Consider the following 18,951-nt stretch of genomic DNA (forward strand, 5'->3'; position numbering starts at 1 on the left):
ATGCAGTACTTGCAGCATTCAACACACTTCGTGCGCAGTGGTACACGGCGACTACTCTTGGGCGAATGAACTAGTTAAAATATTAAAGGTTCTTTTCGCGGAATGAAGCCGAGTTTGGCGGAAACGTACTTTTTTTATTTCTGCGTTATTGTTCATATAACTATATTATTACAGCGGAGCCGTATTAGGCTAGAAACAACCGGTTTCTATACATTTCTCGATGTCCTCACACGAAAACACCCGAGGCTCCATGTATATTTGCAGTGCGCAGAGCTCCAGAGCGCAAGTCGTTTCATAGCACGCTCTTAAACTCGACAGTAGCCGAAGGAAACGAGCGGTGGTGCAACACGCAGGAGGCAGATCGAAGCCATTCGAAAGTGGCAGGCTGAGGTGGATCGCGAAACAAATCGCGACAATAGGCAAGGGAACGAAGCAAAGCGTCCATGCATTCGATTAGACATTAATGATTTCGCATTCAAAACCATTAGGTATTGCTTAGAGGTGTCCTCGAACTGTGCTCGGGCTGTGGGATAGTTGCTATGACACTAACCCTGTGCTTTTAGTGGACGGGTTCAGTGTACACAGTAGATGTGTCAGGACCTTAACGGAAGGGGTTTACGCGTATCGTGTTGGAGATATCTGGCTTTCGATGCCCCTCCGGTATAGGGCCCAACCGACCACTCAGCGGTGTACGTGCATTGATTTGACATGATGGAAGATTGTGTCTGATAGTTGCTAGTATGCCGATTAAGCGAATATGGGCAAGAAAGCCATTGTGATTGCCCTGCTAAGTGGCAACAACTTTTCAGCCCCGCTGGTCCTCTAGCTTCGCAGAGTTGGGTTGCCTTGAATTTTACTGTTTATCTATTCTTGTCCTTATTTCTAGCCCCCTTCAAGACAGCCTTACGAACATCACTCCGCTGTGACAGCTGCGCCACTGACGTAATTTGTGGCGTTGTCCCGTCTTTTATCCCCGACCTCAATACACCCAGGACACAAAGCATCAATGTTAGGGCACATACGCTGATGCGTACAATTGAAGATTGTTTCAGTAAGATGAATACGAGGGGAAGCACTCGAATGGGGCAAACCCCACTTGGTTATGCATAGCTGGAGGCGACGCGTTTCGAACGCTACCGCCCGCACCGCCGTGCACCGACAGTCCTTCGTGTCACCTCGAAACGCGTTTGCTCGAGCGGCATTATTTCCTTTTATGACATTGATTGACAGGCTCCGACAGAAGAATGCTGTCTAGCAAGGCATTTGCTTAGCTGCCACGAAAACATGCCGATTTCAGGCCCCTTTGAATATTATTTATTTATTTATTTATTTATTTATTTATTTATTTATTTATTTATTTATTTATTTATTTATTTATTTATTTATTTATTTATTTATTTATTTATTTATTTATTTATTTATTTATTTATTTATTTATTTATTTATTTATTTTTTCATTGGTTGACTGACTGAAATCATTGAGTTGAATACCGGTTACAAAAAGCCTTGTGCAACAAACCCCTGCAGGCATGGCCCGCTCTGTGGGAATGTATCACTTTTCTAGGGTTACAACAGCGGCACAGTCATTTTCAGATCGCACTCGTCCTGTATTGAGAGCCTTCATCGTGAAGAGTAAGGATATTCTTTCGGAAATTTAGTTTTAGCGCCCAGTCGTTCAAGCTACAAAATCCTTCTTTTCACATAGCACCGGAAGAATCTCAATTGAGGGAGGCGCGCGAGAGCGCCTAAAGGAAGCGTAGTTCGCGGGATTCGCTCGCGTCACGCGCATCGTAGCGCTCACTGCTACCAGTCGGCGCGGTGTTATAGCCTGATTACCATCACAGTTGCGCTATCACTTCGCATCACATCACATGATCGTCGCGCTGTTTTTTTTTTTTTTTAGATGCGACTGCATCTCATTCACTCGCCTTGTCCATGCAGCGTCGGCGTCGTTGTCGTCCGCCCCTCCCCCATTCTCCTCGCCGCGCGAGCTGCGCTCTCCGCCGCTCACCCCCCCTCCTCTCCGATAGCGAACACTCTCTCGCGAGGGGCATTGGATTGGATTCGATTGGCTTGGCTTGGCTTGGCTTGGCTTGGCATGGCATGGCTTGGATTGGATTGAATTTGGATTGGATTGGATTAAAGTGGATTGTGTTGGATTGTGGTGCGTCATAGCCGCGCCACGTTGCGTCATAGCCGCGGCAGGGTGTTCACGGCCCGTTTCACGCGATGGGAGAATCAACCTAACGGAAACAACAACGGAACCCCGTATGCGTCGCATCTACACAGGGGTTCCCGCGATGGGAGGTGGGAGAATTTTTGCTTATAACGTCCTTGCTGCCTCTTTTTGAATGAATGAATGAATGAATGAGCAATGGAAGGGCTGGAGAAGAAAGGGGCGCTCACCGAGCACGTCTAGGTATCCGACCTGGCTGCGCATGGGTACCGTGTTGACCTGGCACATGTATCCGCCCCTGTCGGCTTCGTGGACGCTGTCGATGACCAGCAGCCAGGTGCGGTCCGAGGGGCTCAGGTGCACTCGGTAGTTCTGCGTTATCACGCTCCGGTGAATGGTCAGGATCGTCTTGCTCTCCACGCGCAGCCAGGCCACCTGCGAGATAAAACCACACCATGTAGTATCCCGCGGAAGTGCAAGTTGAGGAACAGCACCATTGTAACTGGTTTAGTTCGCGGATGCATCAAACACAGAACCCACTTCCAACAGACAAAAATTCCCGTGCCCTTACCCATCCCTCAGCAAAACTCAGGAAATAACACTTCGACAATTACAAGCAGGGACGTACGTGCACCCGGTTTGAATGAACTTATTGTTTCCCACAAAGTAAACCGCTCAATGCAAATTTTGTCCACAGCTACGTCCTCTCCTCCATATAATTGTGGAATGCGCTCACAACCCAGCCCCACCGCCCCTCTCCACCCGTTCCTTTCCTGAGCTGTGGGACACACTGTTAACCAGCTGTCAACCGGAGGAACAGACTTTCTTTGTGACACGGGCCAAGACGGCGAGGGCAACGCATGGATTCCCGGACGAGGGTTCCACTCTCACATTTCGCCTCATTAAAATGTTCTCTCTCTCTCTCTCTCTCTCTCTCTCTCTCTCTCTCTCTCTCTCTCTCTCTCTCTCTCTCTCTCTCAAGTTTGAAGTTGGTAAATGTCAACTTCGTGTTTGTGTAACCACAGGCCAAATTGAAAGCATTTCCGCCGTAATAGCTGAAGTTGCGAAGACTCCGCAGTGTAAAGTTTCGTCTGCTATCACATCGTACACATCACCCTTTAATTTAAGTTTAGAAAGGCGCACTCACCTTACCCTCTTCTGAAATGAACTTTGCGTATAACACCGCGGTGTGAACCCATACCGTATTAATGTCATTTTTTAGTGTTACCGTTTGACGTAATAGTTTGAGCTTTATTTAATTAAGCACACCCTTGACAACATTTTACGCAGACACATTCGCTAGCGCGCAGTTAAAGTTTAAGCACCCTGATTCTCGGGCGCGTCGGAGCGATGCTCTTCTCAACTGGCGCCACCGATTTTCGTTCCTGGTCTCGCGCGTATACGTTGCGACTTCGTTGCTGCGCCCTGCTAATCGGCGTCGCGCAATTTCCACCGCTGGTATGCCGCTATCATTAGGTATATATTCACCAGAAACGGTTACTCTGGCCTTGTTAAGTACACGACCAAGAGGCAATTTTTCTTTAGTCTTACTGTGTCTTCAACATGACGCTTCGGTGGTTATGCGAGTCCACTTAGCCCGCAGTGCGCGTTCTGCCTCAAGTCCACCGTAAAAGTTTTTGCTGCAATATTCCACCTGCGTGGAAGCGGATGGGGATTTCTAAAGATCAGACCGCATTTACTATAAGTCGGGCTCCGAATACAGTTTCAGTATCTGTTTTACCTGTCTCATTATGGTCCCTAACTGAATTTTAAAAACCTAAATAAAAAACGAAGGAAGCTCGCACAAACCTTCACGACCGTCACGACGGTTTAAGTCCACGATAGCAGCCGATTTTATTCTTCTTCGCCGCCGCTACGACCTTTACTTCATCATTCATTGTTGCGGTAAGTGTAAGCTCCCCTCTTTTTTTTTTAAGTAATAATCATTGGACATTAGCTTCGAAGGGCGTACGCTATGACGTGTCTTTCTTGTTCCGAGAAAGTGTTGCCATGATAACGGCGAATGCTGGAGTTTCTTTCTTTTTTGCCAGTCTTGACCAATAATCCGGAGTGGGTATGCTTGGCTTGACAAACGTGCGCCGGTGGCACTGGGCGGTCGCCGCGAGGCACGCACCTACGAGCGCTCGACATTTTATTGGTATTTTTTCTTAGCATTGGAAACTGCGGACACGAAAAATAGCGATTTGTTAAACAGCTTCGTCGTTAAAAGTTGGGTGAAATCTCGCAGCGCGAAGCTATCACGGGCATGTAATTGAAACTAAATGAACAGAAGCGCGGATATCCAAAAATGTTGTTTAAGTAGCGAGAAAAATAGCAAAAGTGAGAGAATAAAAAATTAGAAGTACGCTTATGCACGAAAAACCCTTGCGTGCTTAACCTTCTCCCACAAACAATACCCAACACATGATTACCTTGCAAGTGGTTTCAACTTCTAAGGCGAAAGCCGTATATGTGCCATTTGAAAATGAACTTGAATGACCATGGCGTCAAAACGAATAGTGCAGAAACCCACGTGACCCGAAAAAGGCCAGAAGCGCACGAAAGCGCGCTAGCCGCACATAAGAGATGGTTTGCGTTTATCAAAGTTAATTATGATAGATTAGTCACGATTACTAAGGTGGCATTAATTCATTTATTTATTTTTGTTACCTCAAGGGCCCCATGGAAAGAGGCATTACATGAGGGGTGGGTAAGTTACATACAAAAAAGAAACTAGTACAGTGAATAAAAGAAAAAAAATACCAGGCATAAGTTTCAAAGCAATATACAAATTGTAGAATTTGTAGATAACATAGCACCAAGGTCAATATACCACAGTTTCATATAAACTAGAATGAACTATAAACTATAATGAAGTAATGGCAAGCAGTGTCAATTTGAATAGTTCACGGTCGCTTGTTTGTACAACATACTCAGGCAGATTATTCCAAAGTTTTGCACAGGTTATAAAAAATTAGTTTGCGAATGTGGTGGTTCCATAGGGCGAGGATATGATAGCTGTATTGAATTATTACTGCGACAGGAAGTTTGTGGGTGGGGGGTTATGTACTTACAGGGCACTAAGGAGGTAAAATAGCCCGGCTGTTGTGTGGACGGGTGGACGTGCACATAAAGGGTAACCGTCGCAATAGTAAGCCAGAGTTTGGCCTTCAAAGCACGTAATCAGTTTTATGTGTCCGGAGATATTTCTTGGTTACGCGTTCGTTAAAACTCTAAGTGTAAAATTATAATCGTAGTTGCGTTGATTAAGAGTTTTGATTGATATTGAGAAAGAAACGTATTTTCCATAGTACGAAAATTACGCGAGTCAGCCCGGTATTCCAAGCTGCCACAACGATTGCCTGTCTTGTTACCTGGCTCATTCTCAGCTTTCCCCTGGAACACTGGTATGGAAGATTACGCACATCGGCAAAAATAACTGCTTAAAAAAGGACAAAAAATAAGCGTTTCCTGTATTGCTCGGCTCTCATCTGCGGCTTTCCTCAAAGAACCCTAGTCAAAACGGCCGAAAAGTCAGTGTTTTTCCCCCTTCGAAAGGAAGACGGAAGAACAGAGACCACGATGACAGGTTATAACTTTATTCATATCACGCGTATGTTATAAGCAATACACAGCATTAAAAAAGGAACTGGCGATTACGATACTCCATAATGCGATAGTTGGGTGCGGCAGCAGTGCGCTGAGGCAGCACTCATTGGTGGGTTCTCTTGACGACAGCGATGATGAGCCTCTGCGTCGGCGGCGCGAAGTGCGTCTCAGGAAGGGACCATGACCCGCGTCTTAGGCAGGGAACGCACGCCATCGTTACGCGCACGCCCCCCTCACGTTTTCGCCAGCCTTGCCCAGACGAGCGCCTCGTGCGGGCACAACATACTCCCCCCCCCCCCCCCCGCCGCACACTTTCGGAGAGCGCTCGCGCCGCCACGGCAAACCGCCCTCCCATCCCAATTTCGCGACACTTTCCTCCTTTGCTTTACTTCGCTATTCGGTCTTGCCATCGTTCACTCGGTTACGACGGCGACGCGGCTCAGCCCAGAGACGGCCGCCAAAGTGTTGTGCCCCAAAATGCAAACCTTCCGCAGACATAGTGTAAAAGCATGTAGTTATCATTCTAACCTCGGCCCTCTTTTAGATGCGACGGCATCTCATTCACTCGTCTTGTCCCTCCATACGGCGTTGTTGTCCGTCCACACCCCTCCCCCATTCTCCTCGCCGCGCGAGCTGCGCTCTCCGCCGCTCACCCCCTCTCCTCTCCGATAGCGAGCACTCTCTCGCGAGGGGCATTGGATTGGATTCGATTGGATCGACTTGGCTTGGCTTGGATTGGATTGGATTGGATTAAAGTGGATTGTGTTGGATTGTGTTGCGTCGTAGCCGCGGCAGGGGGTTCACGGCACGTTTCACGCGATGGGAAAATCAACCTAACGGAAACAACAACGGAACCCCCTATGCGTCGCATCTACACAGGGGTTCCCGCGAGGGGAGGTGGGAGTAATTTTTCCCACTTCAGTCCTGCTCCTGCCGTACTCAGCGGAGATATCACTTGGTCTTCGCACCATACCCCGCCCCTCCTCACAGCGCTGAAAAACCAAACTAAAAAGCCCGAGGAGAGACGGAGAGCTTGAGGGTACCGTCACCCTGGAAAGCTAACGTTAACGAGAATTTTCCCTGTTCCGCCGCTTTGACTATGACCATGACGTCGGTGATCGTGCGATGCCGTGACGCGTGTACGTACGCGCGCATTAACTTCCATTCGGTTAAATTTTCGCTTGGAGTTTGGTGCACATAACATTTAACGAAAAAAGGCGAGAGGACGATGTCACGCGGAAAGAGTAAGTGCACGGATTTCTTTATCTCGTTCAACTTTAGTAGCGGCCTCGACATTGCTCTTACTCAAACTTGTCGGCTGAGGTCGAAAACACCAACCCCAGAATTTATACAGAAGCCTACAACACCCCCTTCCCCCTCCTCCCCAGGAGTATTTCGACACCACTCTGGCATCCTGGGAGGCAAGTCTGGCTGACTCCGGCGCTGCGACACAGCTCCTGCTGACGTCCAGAGCGGAGGAAGCCATGGCCACAGCTTCCCAAGACGGTGCCCTGGACTAAGGGTGCTTAGGAAATTAAAGTTTGCGTCCTTCCTTCCCCCTCCCCCCCCCCCAAAAAAAAGAGATTCCACAACCACGAGCACCTCCCCCCCTCCCCCCCCCCCCACACACACACCCCAATCCTCCCAACAGCACCCCACCCCCCACCGGGAGGATTTCGAAGCCCCCCGAAATAGAAATTTTGGAGAAACCCCTGCATCAACCTCACTCACTCAGTAGTTTACAGCCCTTGACGTCACCTCAGCCTTACCTCACATAGTGAGTTTGAGGTTTATTTAAGGTTGAGCTAGATTTCATCAAGCTGTCCACCCCTGCTAGTGAGTTGCGTGCTGATAGTGGTGCACTTTTATCGGTGAGAAACTTTGTGGCACGTATTGCGTCGCTGCAGGGAAAGCAAGTACCCGCTTGAGGGCGCTTTGTGTGTGCAGCCATTTCCTTTGTCTCGACCGGCGAGGGATTTTTTCGTTTACATCGTGCAAGTGCACTCCCCTGAAGGGCCGCTCAGCCATGAATTGTTTCAAAATTTCGCCGCCGAAGCAGGTTTCGCCAAGTGACGTCGCCTACGGTCGTTGAAAAGAAAATGTCTGCAGAATTTCCTGAACCCCTCGCCGCACGGTTGCCTGTCTCCGTCGAAACATTCAACAGCAAACTACCAGAATTCTCGGCAAATGTGACCGACGTGTATATGTTGTATAACTTTAAGGGGATTGCTAAGACCAGCAGTGCCCCCTTAAGAAGGAGACCCACTTGGTTTTGAAGCTCTTGCTATGTAAAGTTGTCATAAACTGAGCGGCAGACCCGAGAGTGTTCGCTCGCTCCTAGAAGTATATTTGCCGATCAACATTATTGATCGCTTTGCCTCCCCGTCGAACTTAGCACTTTAACTCGGTTCTGCTTCTATGATGCTGTTTTTGAAGACACTTAACTTTTACCCAACCGTATACTTGCGAAAGGGTATGTTTTTAAGATGTTTACTTGCTGGGTGTTGCGTAAGTGTACTCAACCCCCTACATTCCGAGCAAAACAGGTGATGTGTGCTTACTGTTTTTTTTTGTGTGCGTGTGTATGTGTGGTTATGTGTACACACATCATCGCATTTGTCCGATCAGTGCACGCGTGAATTCCAGGCTATTGGAGCGCAAGCGTTTCAACTCTCTGTCAATCACTTGAATCCATATCAAGAAGTTTCAAGTGGTGTAATAGCTGGCTTTCCATTCTTTAACACAAAAGCGGGTTTTTGCTCTTTGAATGCAATGATCCGCTTTCCTGAATTTCCTGACCACTTCGGCTGTACGTGCGTTCCTTTATTGGCAAGCGTCTCAGATCAGGTCGGGTATATTCAGTGCCATTGTGAAGCGTGGTCGCAACGTGTGCTGCGTTATAAGTGTTTCAGTGTGCGCTGCGACCAGGTTCCAAAGAAAATTAGTTCCGAGTCAGCGTTGTGCTGGGTAGACCTTCCTTGTCATGCCGCTTTCGTTTTCGCGCTGGTTATCGAGGTGTTTCATAAAGCAGCGAAGCGTACGCTAGGGTGCTTGAGCATGAATTGTTAAGTAGATACATATTTACTAAAATCACCGTTCCAATGACCATTTCAGAAGTCTCTGACAGTCGGTTAAAAGCAATGATACGTTTCTTTTGTAGAACTTCTTCACGAGTATTCAGCTTATGACTTCAGCTATGCGTGTTTTTCAAGTGTACAAATTATCAATAAAATCAATTGCAGTAAACAAGAGGCTATAAATATAATTTTACATTGCAGGTCGTCTTGGATAGCAATCAAAAGTCCACGAAGCGTTAATATCTATGTCCTACAACATCGGATTTCACAAAAATGGTTACGCTGCTTCATTTCTCCGAAGAAAAAGAAGCATCTATACAAAAAAAAAAAAAAAACACCCATGGGGCTGTGTTTTCTTCATGCCGAAAGCGCCCGTATAAATATTCTGCTAGCACATTAATTGCTTTAAGGTGGATCTTCCTCGACGCCGGGTAATCCCAAGATTGCTCGATGTCAGCGTACATCGGTGTAAATGAGATTGACACGGAGAATATAGGGGTCCGCATTAGGCTCGGTTCCCCACGCGGTCCCGCTAATACCGAGAGCCATCCTCTTCTTTCGGCGGGACATTTTAAGTACGAAGCGGAGGTCTCTGATTAATTACGTTTACCAAAAGAAAACCAAACCGAAGAAAAACGTCCTACATGTGTGCGCGCATCGAACTTTCGCAAGGCCGCTGCACACGCGCACGGGAAAACGAAGCGAAAAGAAAAGCGCCTCCTCGAGGAGCAAAGAAGCAGAACACACGGATAACAGAGTGTATGCGTGACTTTCCGCCTGGGCTTCTTTACGCTCTTGTTAATCGGGACGAAGAACAAAAGATAGCAATCTGGCGGGAAACGAAAACGAACAAGGGGATGGGAGAGGAGACGGGGCAGTTTGTCGGGGAGCTCCGACATGCTTTGAGGAAAGAAAATCCAAAAGAGACGGGTTGCGCAAAGAAAGGGCGCAGGACGGCGGGAGAGGAAAGGGGGAGGCGGACACAGCGCGACGGCTTGCGCGGCTTTTGTTCGCTGCGCCGCGAAAGGCTGCTGCGGCGGTTAAGAAGAGACAGGACGCGTGCACAGGCCCCGCGCGAGCACTCACCCACCCAGCTAAGAAACCGCCGCACCCCGCTCGCAGATAAGAGAGAAAATATTGGAAAGGGGCAGCGCGGAGCCGGGGCCCTGATCCCGGCGTTCCTCTTTTCCCCATCGGCTCGTTTTCAGATAGGAAAATGAGGAGGATTGAGAGGGGGAGGGTGCGGCGGAAGATGCTGAGGTGAATGAGCACCCAGGCCTCTCCTAGAAGCAGCCTCCTCGCTTCAAACAAGGGGTGCTACCCATAGGCACGGCCAAAAAAAGGTAAACACTATCCTTCTCAACCAGCTTCAGAAGGAAGAAAGAGGGAGAAAGGGTATCTCGGGGGTACATGTTCCGGTAAAAAGTCCCCATTAGGAGAGCTCAAGACGGAGTGCTCCGCCGCTTCTCTCGCCTCCTCCCGAAGCGCTCGCGCTGGCTGTTTTCGCTCCCGGCCGCAGTGTGCTCCGTTGACTTGGTCCCCTCCCCTCGATTCCGGCGCGCCTGTTTGCTTGTTTCCGCTTCGTTTAGTTGGCCGCCCGTAGGTGGTGTGCGCCTTCCCTCGGCGGAGACGCTGCTCGCGTGTCACGTGACCACCGTCTTTGCCCTGCTCTCTGCTTTGTCGCTCCCCAAGGTGCACGTAACGCAAACAGATGCCCGGCCGCCTGACCCTTCGTCCCGGAGGTTCTTCCCGGAGAGAAAATGCTCCCTCTTCTCCGCGTCCTTCCGCGGTCCCCCCACCTCGCTGCATCCACGATCATTGCCACCCGCCCGGTCGGTCAGTGAGCGCCTTTAGTAATGCGACTCCTGTTCCACGCGTACGAGTGTCTGGGCGTGCCCGGGAAAAGATGCCGTCGCGCTGGGTTCCCCCGTGCGCGCGCCTGCGGAGTGAATGTGTCCTTTGGAGGAAGGTGTGATCCCTTGGTTGAGGCTAAGAGTGCGAACGCGAGTTCACTTTGTTGGTACTCTCGAGCAACCTGATCCTACAAAAAATAAGCAAATACAAAAATGAAAACCTGTGTTTATGTGTTGTTGTTGACAGGTGAGATTCGGATGGTTAGGGCAACCCCAGAAGTTAGAATGATTTACAGTTAAATTTCGTTTTGGAAATAATTCGTTCCCGCGCGTCTGCCCGAACTGAACAATGAGCTACGCAGAAAAGAAACAAAGAAGGCAAATTGTCTCGGGTTCTTTCTGTCGTCTGTCGTGTTCTTTCTGTCATGTTGTCTTCGTGTTCTTTCTGCCAAGGTAGATGCTTGTCTCTGAATATTTTGTAACCTTGATCAAGTTACCTGTTTTTTTTTTACTCAGCTTATAACTGCAACAATGCCGACGCACCGTTTTCTCAACAACCAACAGAATTATCTTTAAGAAACATGTGACTTAACAAACAACTAAACTGGTCGATATTTTGCCAGCTGTAACTTATCAGGTAAGCTTTCGCACTGCCCTAAAGGTTTCACCACTTCTCAGCAAGGCCTAAGAAGAGCTGAGGTGAGCAGTTTGCTCCTCTTCTGAAATTCGAAGCGTGTTAGATTCTGAGCGCTGGCTGCATGCGCCTTTTCGTTTCATAAGATCATGCTATTGTAGCTCGCAAGATCTAAAATGCGCATACGTTTTTCCGGTTAAACTAAATACTTTTTTCCCTAGCAGCAGTCTTTAACGAGGTTATGAGAAAAGGTGACCGTTCTACGGCGTTGGAGAATTGCGATACTCGTGCTGTTTGAGGGCATCAAGAAAGGACGGATGGTAGAGGGTGCCTGGTCTCCGTCTTTCGGCGTCTGTAGCAACAAAACGGCTCTAAACTTTCTACTGGTTGCGAGCCAAAGTTTACTCCCCAGAGGTGTATTGGACAACGCTTAGCATCGGGATTTTTTGTTTGTTTGTTTCAATACTCACACAGGGTTACCTACGCACAGAGTGGCGCGTTTCCCCAGATTTTTATTGTGCAACTCTTACTAGCACATGAACATGCGGATGATAACGAACACAAGTCCCGAAGTCGCCATTCGCTGCAGAGCGTCAGGGGGTCCCGATGCAACAACTGTTGCGAGAACATACGAAATTTAATATGCTTAAAAACACACCAGTGAGCGAAATTACCGGAAGTAATCATAATTAATCGTCCCGCGATGGCGGGTGTATATATACAACGGCAACTGCAGCCGATGCAGCCGTATCGAGTGATCTTTGCTTTCGCCATGGCTTTCGCTATCAGGCCTCTGCATATTGGACGTGAAAAGGCGCGCAATTTCTCTTTTACATTCTTTCGACGTTCACGCTGCGTATTATTTTATTTTCTCGGTGAGGATTCCTCGTAATTCCCGACAGCAAAATGGAGACACCGAAAAAAATTTCCCCAAGGAGAGCGCTGTCAAAAGAAAGCCGGCGAATTTTTATGTCCTTCGGGTGGAAACGCGAAACAAAAACACCAGTGTGTCGTTTTCTCAGTGTACGTTAAAGACCTCAGATCAAAGGATGGTCCAAATTGCGCTTTTCGCCACGCCCAGGCGTAGCCATGGTGCCTGAAGCTTAAGGTTCAGCTTGTGCTTTTCGAGATGGCTGATTCGCAGCATGCCCTAATTTACAACCTAATTTTCCACATATCAGTGACTGAATACTGGAATCCAAAAAAATCCCGGGCCATCTCCACTAACGTGAAACCTAGGGAGGTATAAGGGGGTTATAAGGGAGTGTATAAGTGTATCCTTGGCGCCTTGGCGTTTTTGCCAGCGGAGATGAAACCATTGGGGTAGAGGTAAACCGCTTTGCGGTAAAAGTCTCGTATTTGAGGAACGAAGCTCTCCAGCGCAAAGGGTAAACGAGTGTCCCGGTGTTTTTTTTTTTTTTTTTGTTTGTTTGTATGCATAACGTTTTTTCGCGAGGCGTAAACGAGTTTCCCGGTGTTTTAGTACCGTGACTACATGAAACGACGATTACAATGACGACAGGAGACGCCAACAGCCCCAGCCACTAAGGGGCTTTGCCCGTAACAAACATGCATGGTTCAATGGTATATCAGTAGTGCTATCACTTCTCGCTTCCAGCCAGCCACACCCGGCTCTCGGTGCGTCTCCACCGTGGTTTTAGTAACCACGGTCCAGACATGCCGCGGACAGCAGAAGCCACTTACCGGTCCCCGATCAGGTGTGTTCACTGAAGAGCGAACTCGCAAACACGCAAAAAACAGCAGCTAAAAACCACATACTCAGGAGATAATAAAGCGCGCTGAATGGAACATTTATTTCGCCGAAGCAGACGAACAAGATCTCCTATAGCATCTACTTATTTCCCCCCGCTCAAACTCCAAACACAGCAGAGCAGTTTTCACGGACACGCGTCCCTCCCGCGCAGATGCAAAGCGGGATACGCACGAGGGGAGACCGGCGCAAAAATACGCAGCGGAATCGGAACCGCGGGAAGCCGGGTGGGCGTTCGGGCGATGAAGTATTGAAAAGAGGGAGAAAAAAAAAAAAGGAAGAGGAGAGCACGGAGAAAAGAGTATCGGCTGCCGCTTCCCACCGGGGGAAGAGACCTGGCTCGCTGTCCGCGTTTCTCCGCCGCCGACACACGAGCGTGGCCAAATGGAAAAGGGATGAAGGCGAACAATACGGCGGTGCGCTCGATCTCGCGCGCATTCGGGATAAAACTAAGGGCAAGCAAGATGGAAATGGGGAGAGGAGACAGAAGCGGGAAGAACGACGAGCAAAGGAGGGAGGGGGTGCACCGCTCGTTTAATGGGGCCATTGCGGGAATAATTCATGAGACCCGAGCTGCTCCAATTACTAGGCTCAGTGCCCTACCGCCGCTGACGGGCTGGATTACTAAGCATCCACCTCGCTCCTCCTCCACCTTCTTCTTCCTCCTACCTTTTATTTTTTTCACCTTTCGCCAACACGACGCGCGTGGACACCCCCACCGACGTTTCTTTGCCGGTGCAGACAAAGATTTGCACTCAACAAGCCAGCAGGCAGAACGGAGGTGAAACGCGCAAAAATGAAGCCGGGCGGAGAAAAAAAAGGGGGAAAGAAATAACGAAGGAGATGACAGAATAGGAGGGAAAGGCGGCGGGAGGCGAAGCCTACGAAAGAGCGTTTCAACGCCGCGGGAATAAAAATTTCACTTAGCGGAGTGTACGCATGTTGGAGCCAGAAGGTAAGGCAGACGAGCCAAACAAAAAAGAAGAAGAAAGAAATGCAAGAGAGGTGGAAACGACTGTAAGCGAGGAGAGGAGGCAAATTGGGAGCGGGAGATGGAGGAAGAGGAGAAAGCGTACGCGAAGCCGCCGGATTATGTATGGAAAGCGAACGAAGAGTGTCCGCGGCAAAGCCATCATTTATCGAAAATGTGCGCGCCGACGCCGCGCGTATTCATGCGCGGGTCTTGTTCCCTGCTGTGTACGTGCGGCGCGCGCCAGTCGGAAGCCGGGCGAGCACCTGGAATAACAATAATTTGGCCACCGTGTCGCGTCCTGACTTCTCCTCGCGTTAATTTCTTTTTCCTTCATCGCGCTCTCCTTCTTTCTCTTTTTTGGCCCCCATCCCCGCTTTTATAGCGTGTTTATTTCTTTTTCGCTCATTTTAACGGCTTTCTGGCTTTATTTCTGCGTTGAAAGAAACTAGAATGGCGTTACGCAGGTGGTTTGATGTAACGCTGCTGCTTCGGATACGAGGAGCACAAAGCAAAAAGACAATGATGTCGTGAGGCTCCCTAAAATAGAATAATAGAAATCAAGGAAGCGGAGAGAGCGGAAAGAGCCATGGTCGCTGCCGGCAGTGTTACTTTTTTCTGGTTTGCAATCAAGCCTAACAACATGTCTTCAGGTTCACCCCGATCCTTAAAAAGCAAACAGGAAACAAAGCAAACCAGAGGCACGTCTTTATTTGGGCATGGAAGACAGCCACGGCTTCCAGGGGCTCACCGGGGTTATCTGACATCCGGCGGGCGTTTTCTTTTCCTTTCCTGCTTTTTTTTTTTTTCAGAAAACAAACTTTGTTCTTGCGGTCGCGCCTCATCAGGGAAGGCCAGAACACGCAGCCACACCGCAGCACTTGCCTTCCTGCCGTTGTTGCAGCACGTAAACAAATGTTGCCCACGTTTCTTTAGATTTCCTGGGTATTTTTGGCTGACATTTTTCTATTTTGGTCTTTGTTTTCGGCGTTCTCTTTTTGCGCTTGCGAGCCTCAAATATTTTGAAAATATTGATTTTGATTTCTTTCTCTGTAGTTCTCGCTCCGGTATCGATACGTATCTAGACCGGAAGGAAAGAATTCGTGGCTGTTTTCTTATTTTATTTTATTTTTCTCAATCTCAAAAATGCAGGAAGGCAGGTGTACGCACAATCCGGGTGACTTGCGAAACGGCGAAAATCGGGAAGGAATTTCCTAGTAGGTACCTAGACATCATTATTTTAAACACTATGGACGTGGGGATCGTGATAGTTTCGCGAATTCCCTTTCGCTGGCTTTCCCACATAAATACTCTTGTGCAAGGCGTTCTTTCTCCGTTAGCCTATCCTCAATGATGTAGTCAATCGACAAAACTAGTTCAGGGGCTAGGGGAGCGTGTATCGTCCGCCTGCGACGTGTTAGCTTTGCCCGGCGGGGTAAGTGACGTTTCACGTTGCAGGTTCACGAACTACTAAACTAACGCCACCAGTTGAGAAAGAAGTTTCGCGGGAAGCAGAAAGTAACCGTATATTCCCCGCTATGCCGCTTCTGCGAAGTACCCGGGCCGCTCTTTCCTATGGTAGGCGGCTGCGCCCACGCCCCGCTACATTCGCCCAATCCCTCGCTTTCTTCTTACGAGCTTTGGGACAGAGCTCTGACGAGCTACGGAGATTTCGATAGACGTTGAATGTGCACCGCACGCAATGCTTCTGTAATTTCGGTAATTCTGTTGTGAGCTCCAAGAGCTGAGAATAGCACCGTGGAAGTGGTGCGAGGGAGTCCAAGGGCCTGTTTACAAGCTTTGCGGAGGAGGCCATCGACTTTCTGCCTCCAGCTTTGAGAGTTCCAGGTAGGGTAGTGCGTACGCAAACTTTAAACTATAAGTGTGCGTAGCAGTCGCAGAAGTGTCGACTCAGGCGTTCCCTGTCATCGGTTGGCCGGGTAATATTCACCCTACCTGCTTGGAGAAGAATTGTGGGAGTGGCTCGATCGTAGTTGTGCCACGCCCGTTCGGCCTGGATGGTCAGGCTGAGTATACGGAGTGTAGTCACTCGGGAATGGGATGTTGCGATCCCGAAGGTTGACGACATCCAGGATGGATGGTAAGCAAAGACGATTTCTCTAGCGAGCAGGTAAGTGCTTTAGCTGTTGCCGGAGTTTTGATTGCGCGTATGCCCTCCTCAAGCGCCTCCTGAATACTGCCATATGAGCCTCGCGCCATCCATAGAGTGATATCGTCAGTGAAGAGGCTCGCTCCTTACCGCTCGCTCCTTACCGACGACTTTTCAAGCGGCCATACACGGAACCCCGCTACCTTGCAGCATAAGCCCGCATCTGCATCCAGAGAGGAGGTAAGCACGCGTTCGGCAGCTAACCAAAACACTCCGCAAGCAGTCCAGCGCATGGTAGGCTGACCCCACACCTTATGCCCAACGACCCAGCTGCTGCGCGGTCGCCTGCAGCTATAGACCAGCTTCACGGCCTGCACCAATCCAACGCCGCGGAGGAGGAGGGAAAACGTTAATATTTTTAGCGGTTGGGCGGCACTCCACCGAGGGCTCGTGCCACGTGCGACAGTTACCAACGGGGTCAGCCGGGGTGGTACCCTTGGTCCAGGGCTCCAACGGCCTCTGCTGCTTTGCGTGCCCGCTGAATAAGACCGATCTGGTCTTCACAGCAGGCGCTGGCCAGCAGCGCTTCCCATTGCTCCGCTTTAGGGTTTCTGATTTTGGGGGCAGCTGTTGTGCTTTGGCATTCCCATGTAGTGTGGTAGTGGGTGGGTTTTTCTTGATGGCACAATGGGAATGCGTCTGCATATCGAGTTGGATAAATTTTACTCAGAACATTTAGGTTTGGAAAAGTGCCTGTCTGCAGCTGTCTCCAGTTGGTGGCTTCTGCCCTCGTCAGGGATTCGTGTGGCGGAGGGTACCTTTTCCTGATACCCCTGTAGTAGGCTAATGTGGCCGATTATTCCGAGGGGACTGGCGTGGGTTCTTCGAGGTCGGAATCATCGGGTGCTCGGTTGCTAGTATAGACTCGAGCTACCCTGTCCGCCTCTGTGTTTCCCTCTATTACCGAGCGCACAGGGGCCCACAGGATCCTGTGTAGAATCTTACGTAGACGCTCAGGGTGTTGAGGCACGTCACCTTGAGCCTGGAGGAGTACACGGAGTGCGCAGTGGCTTATTCGTCCCTTCAAAAAGTGCCGACAGGCCTCTTGCGAGTCGGAAAGTATTGTAAATGACCGGCCCGTCCGAAAGCCTTCCGCCGCAGCCAGAGCGACAGCTAGCTCCTCGGCGTCTGTCACGGTACAATGACGTAGCGAGCGCAGGTGGTCATATGGAGGGCTAAGTCTATGACTACAGCCACCCTTCGTCCTTTCCTTGGATCCTGTGTGGCTGCGTCCGCGTACACTGTGTTGTTCTTGGAGGAGAACGTGCGGCGTATGTAATCCGCTCGCGCTTGGTGCCTGCTTTCGTGGAGGTTGGGGTCCATGTTTTTAGGTATGGGGGCCATGTGTAACTTCCGGCGGATGTCATCAGCAATGTCTGTTGTCTTCGACATTTCTCTGATCTGTTCCGTATAACCCAGCTGTTGCAGCTGCGTCCTACCCGTCGAGGTGTGCATCAGCCTCTTAGTCTGCGCTTTGAATTGGGCTTCTTTATGTTCTTGGAATGTGTTGTGAACCCCTAAGGCCAGTAGCTTTTCGGTTGACGTGCATATTGGTAGCCTTAACGCCGTCTTGTACGCTTTTCTTAAAATTATTTCGGCCTGTTGCTCTTCGGAAAGGTTCATGTTCTGGTAGGGCAAACTGTATGTAACCCTGCTCACTACCAAGCTGTGCACCCGCTTCAAAGTATCATCTTAACTCATTCCGGCGCGCCGGCTTGCAAATCGCTTTATCATTCTGGAGACCTGCGTCGTCGTGGTTTTGAGCATGGCTAGAGTCTGGCTACTCCGTTGGTTGGATTGTATCCACATCCCTAGTATTCGACCCGTTGTTCTTTCCGGAATCTCTTTGCCCTCGAGGTACACCTTGATGCGGAGATTTGGATCCACTGGAACAGTTCGGTTTAGCTTCTGCCGCCAGATCCGGATTATTTCTGATTTTTCGGTTGAGCATTGGATGCCTCGTTCGTGGTCGTACTGTTCGACGCATGTGGCTGCTGCCTGTACCTTTGCTTCCTTTTCTCCCAATGAGCTCTTGGTTATCCAGATTGTTATATCATCCGTGTACAGGCCTGCCTTATGTCCGGGATGTCTTGCAGCTTTCTGGCCAGCCCTATCATCTTTATATTAAATAGTAGGGGGGATATAACAGAGCCCTGTGGGGTGCGTTTGTTAGGTATCGTGAATTTGTCAGTGCGGGCGTCATTTATGCCAATCGTGGCTGTACGATTGGGAAGAAACGCCTTCACATAGCCGCGGATTCATTTGCCACAGTTAAGGTCATCTAGGCCTGTTAGTATGGCCTCGTGACTCACGTTATCAAAAGCTCCTTTGATCTCAAGGGCCATAACTATCTGTTCACCTCCGGTGGTTGCATTCTTTAGAACTTCCTCTTTCAGTTGGAGGAGCACATCCTGTGCGGAGAGCTTTGCTCGAAATCGGAACATAGTGTGTGGGAAAAGGTTATTCTCTTCCATATAGTTTTGAAGCCGTTGTGTTAATATTCGCTCGTACGGTATGCCGAGGCAAGACGTGAGCGAAATCGATCTAAGGCTCTCAACCTGAAGCTTCTTTCCGGGCTTGGGGATGAGTATGGCGCATGTTTCCACCCTCTTGGAACAGTCTGTGCATCCCAGTGTGTATTTATGAATGCAGTTAGCTCTTGGATGGCTCCATCGCCTAAGTTGCGTATGA

The 18,951-nt window shown here is 49.4% G+C and overlaps 1 protein-coding gene across 1 annotated transcript in view; it reads right to left on the minus strand.

The window, feature by feature from the left end:
• Window positions 1–18,951, minus strand: part of LOC144169829 (lachesin-like) — a 144,301-nt gene that overhangs the window by 16,034 nt on the left and 109,316 nt on the right. Inside the window, exon 4 of the mRNA XM_077699194.1 lies at window positions 2,407–2,611. Coding sequence (XP_077555320.1) covers window positions 2,407–2,611 — 205 coding nt within the window. The remainder of the gene's footprint in view (window positions 1–2,406; window positions 2,612–18,951) is intronic.

The sequence above is a fragment of the Haemaphysalis longicornis genome, unplaced genomic scaffold, assembly GCF_048455015.1.
Source record: "Haemaphysalis longicornis isolate Haplotype H1 unplaced genomic scaffold, Haemaphysalis longicornis Haplotype H1 scaffold_2, whole genome shotgun sequence".
Lineage (NCBI taxonomy): Eukaryota > Metazoa > Arthropoda > Arachnida > Ixodida > Ixodidae > Haemaphysalis > Haemaphysalis longicornis.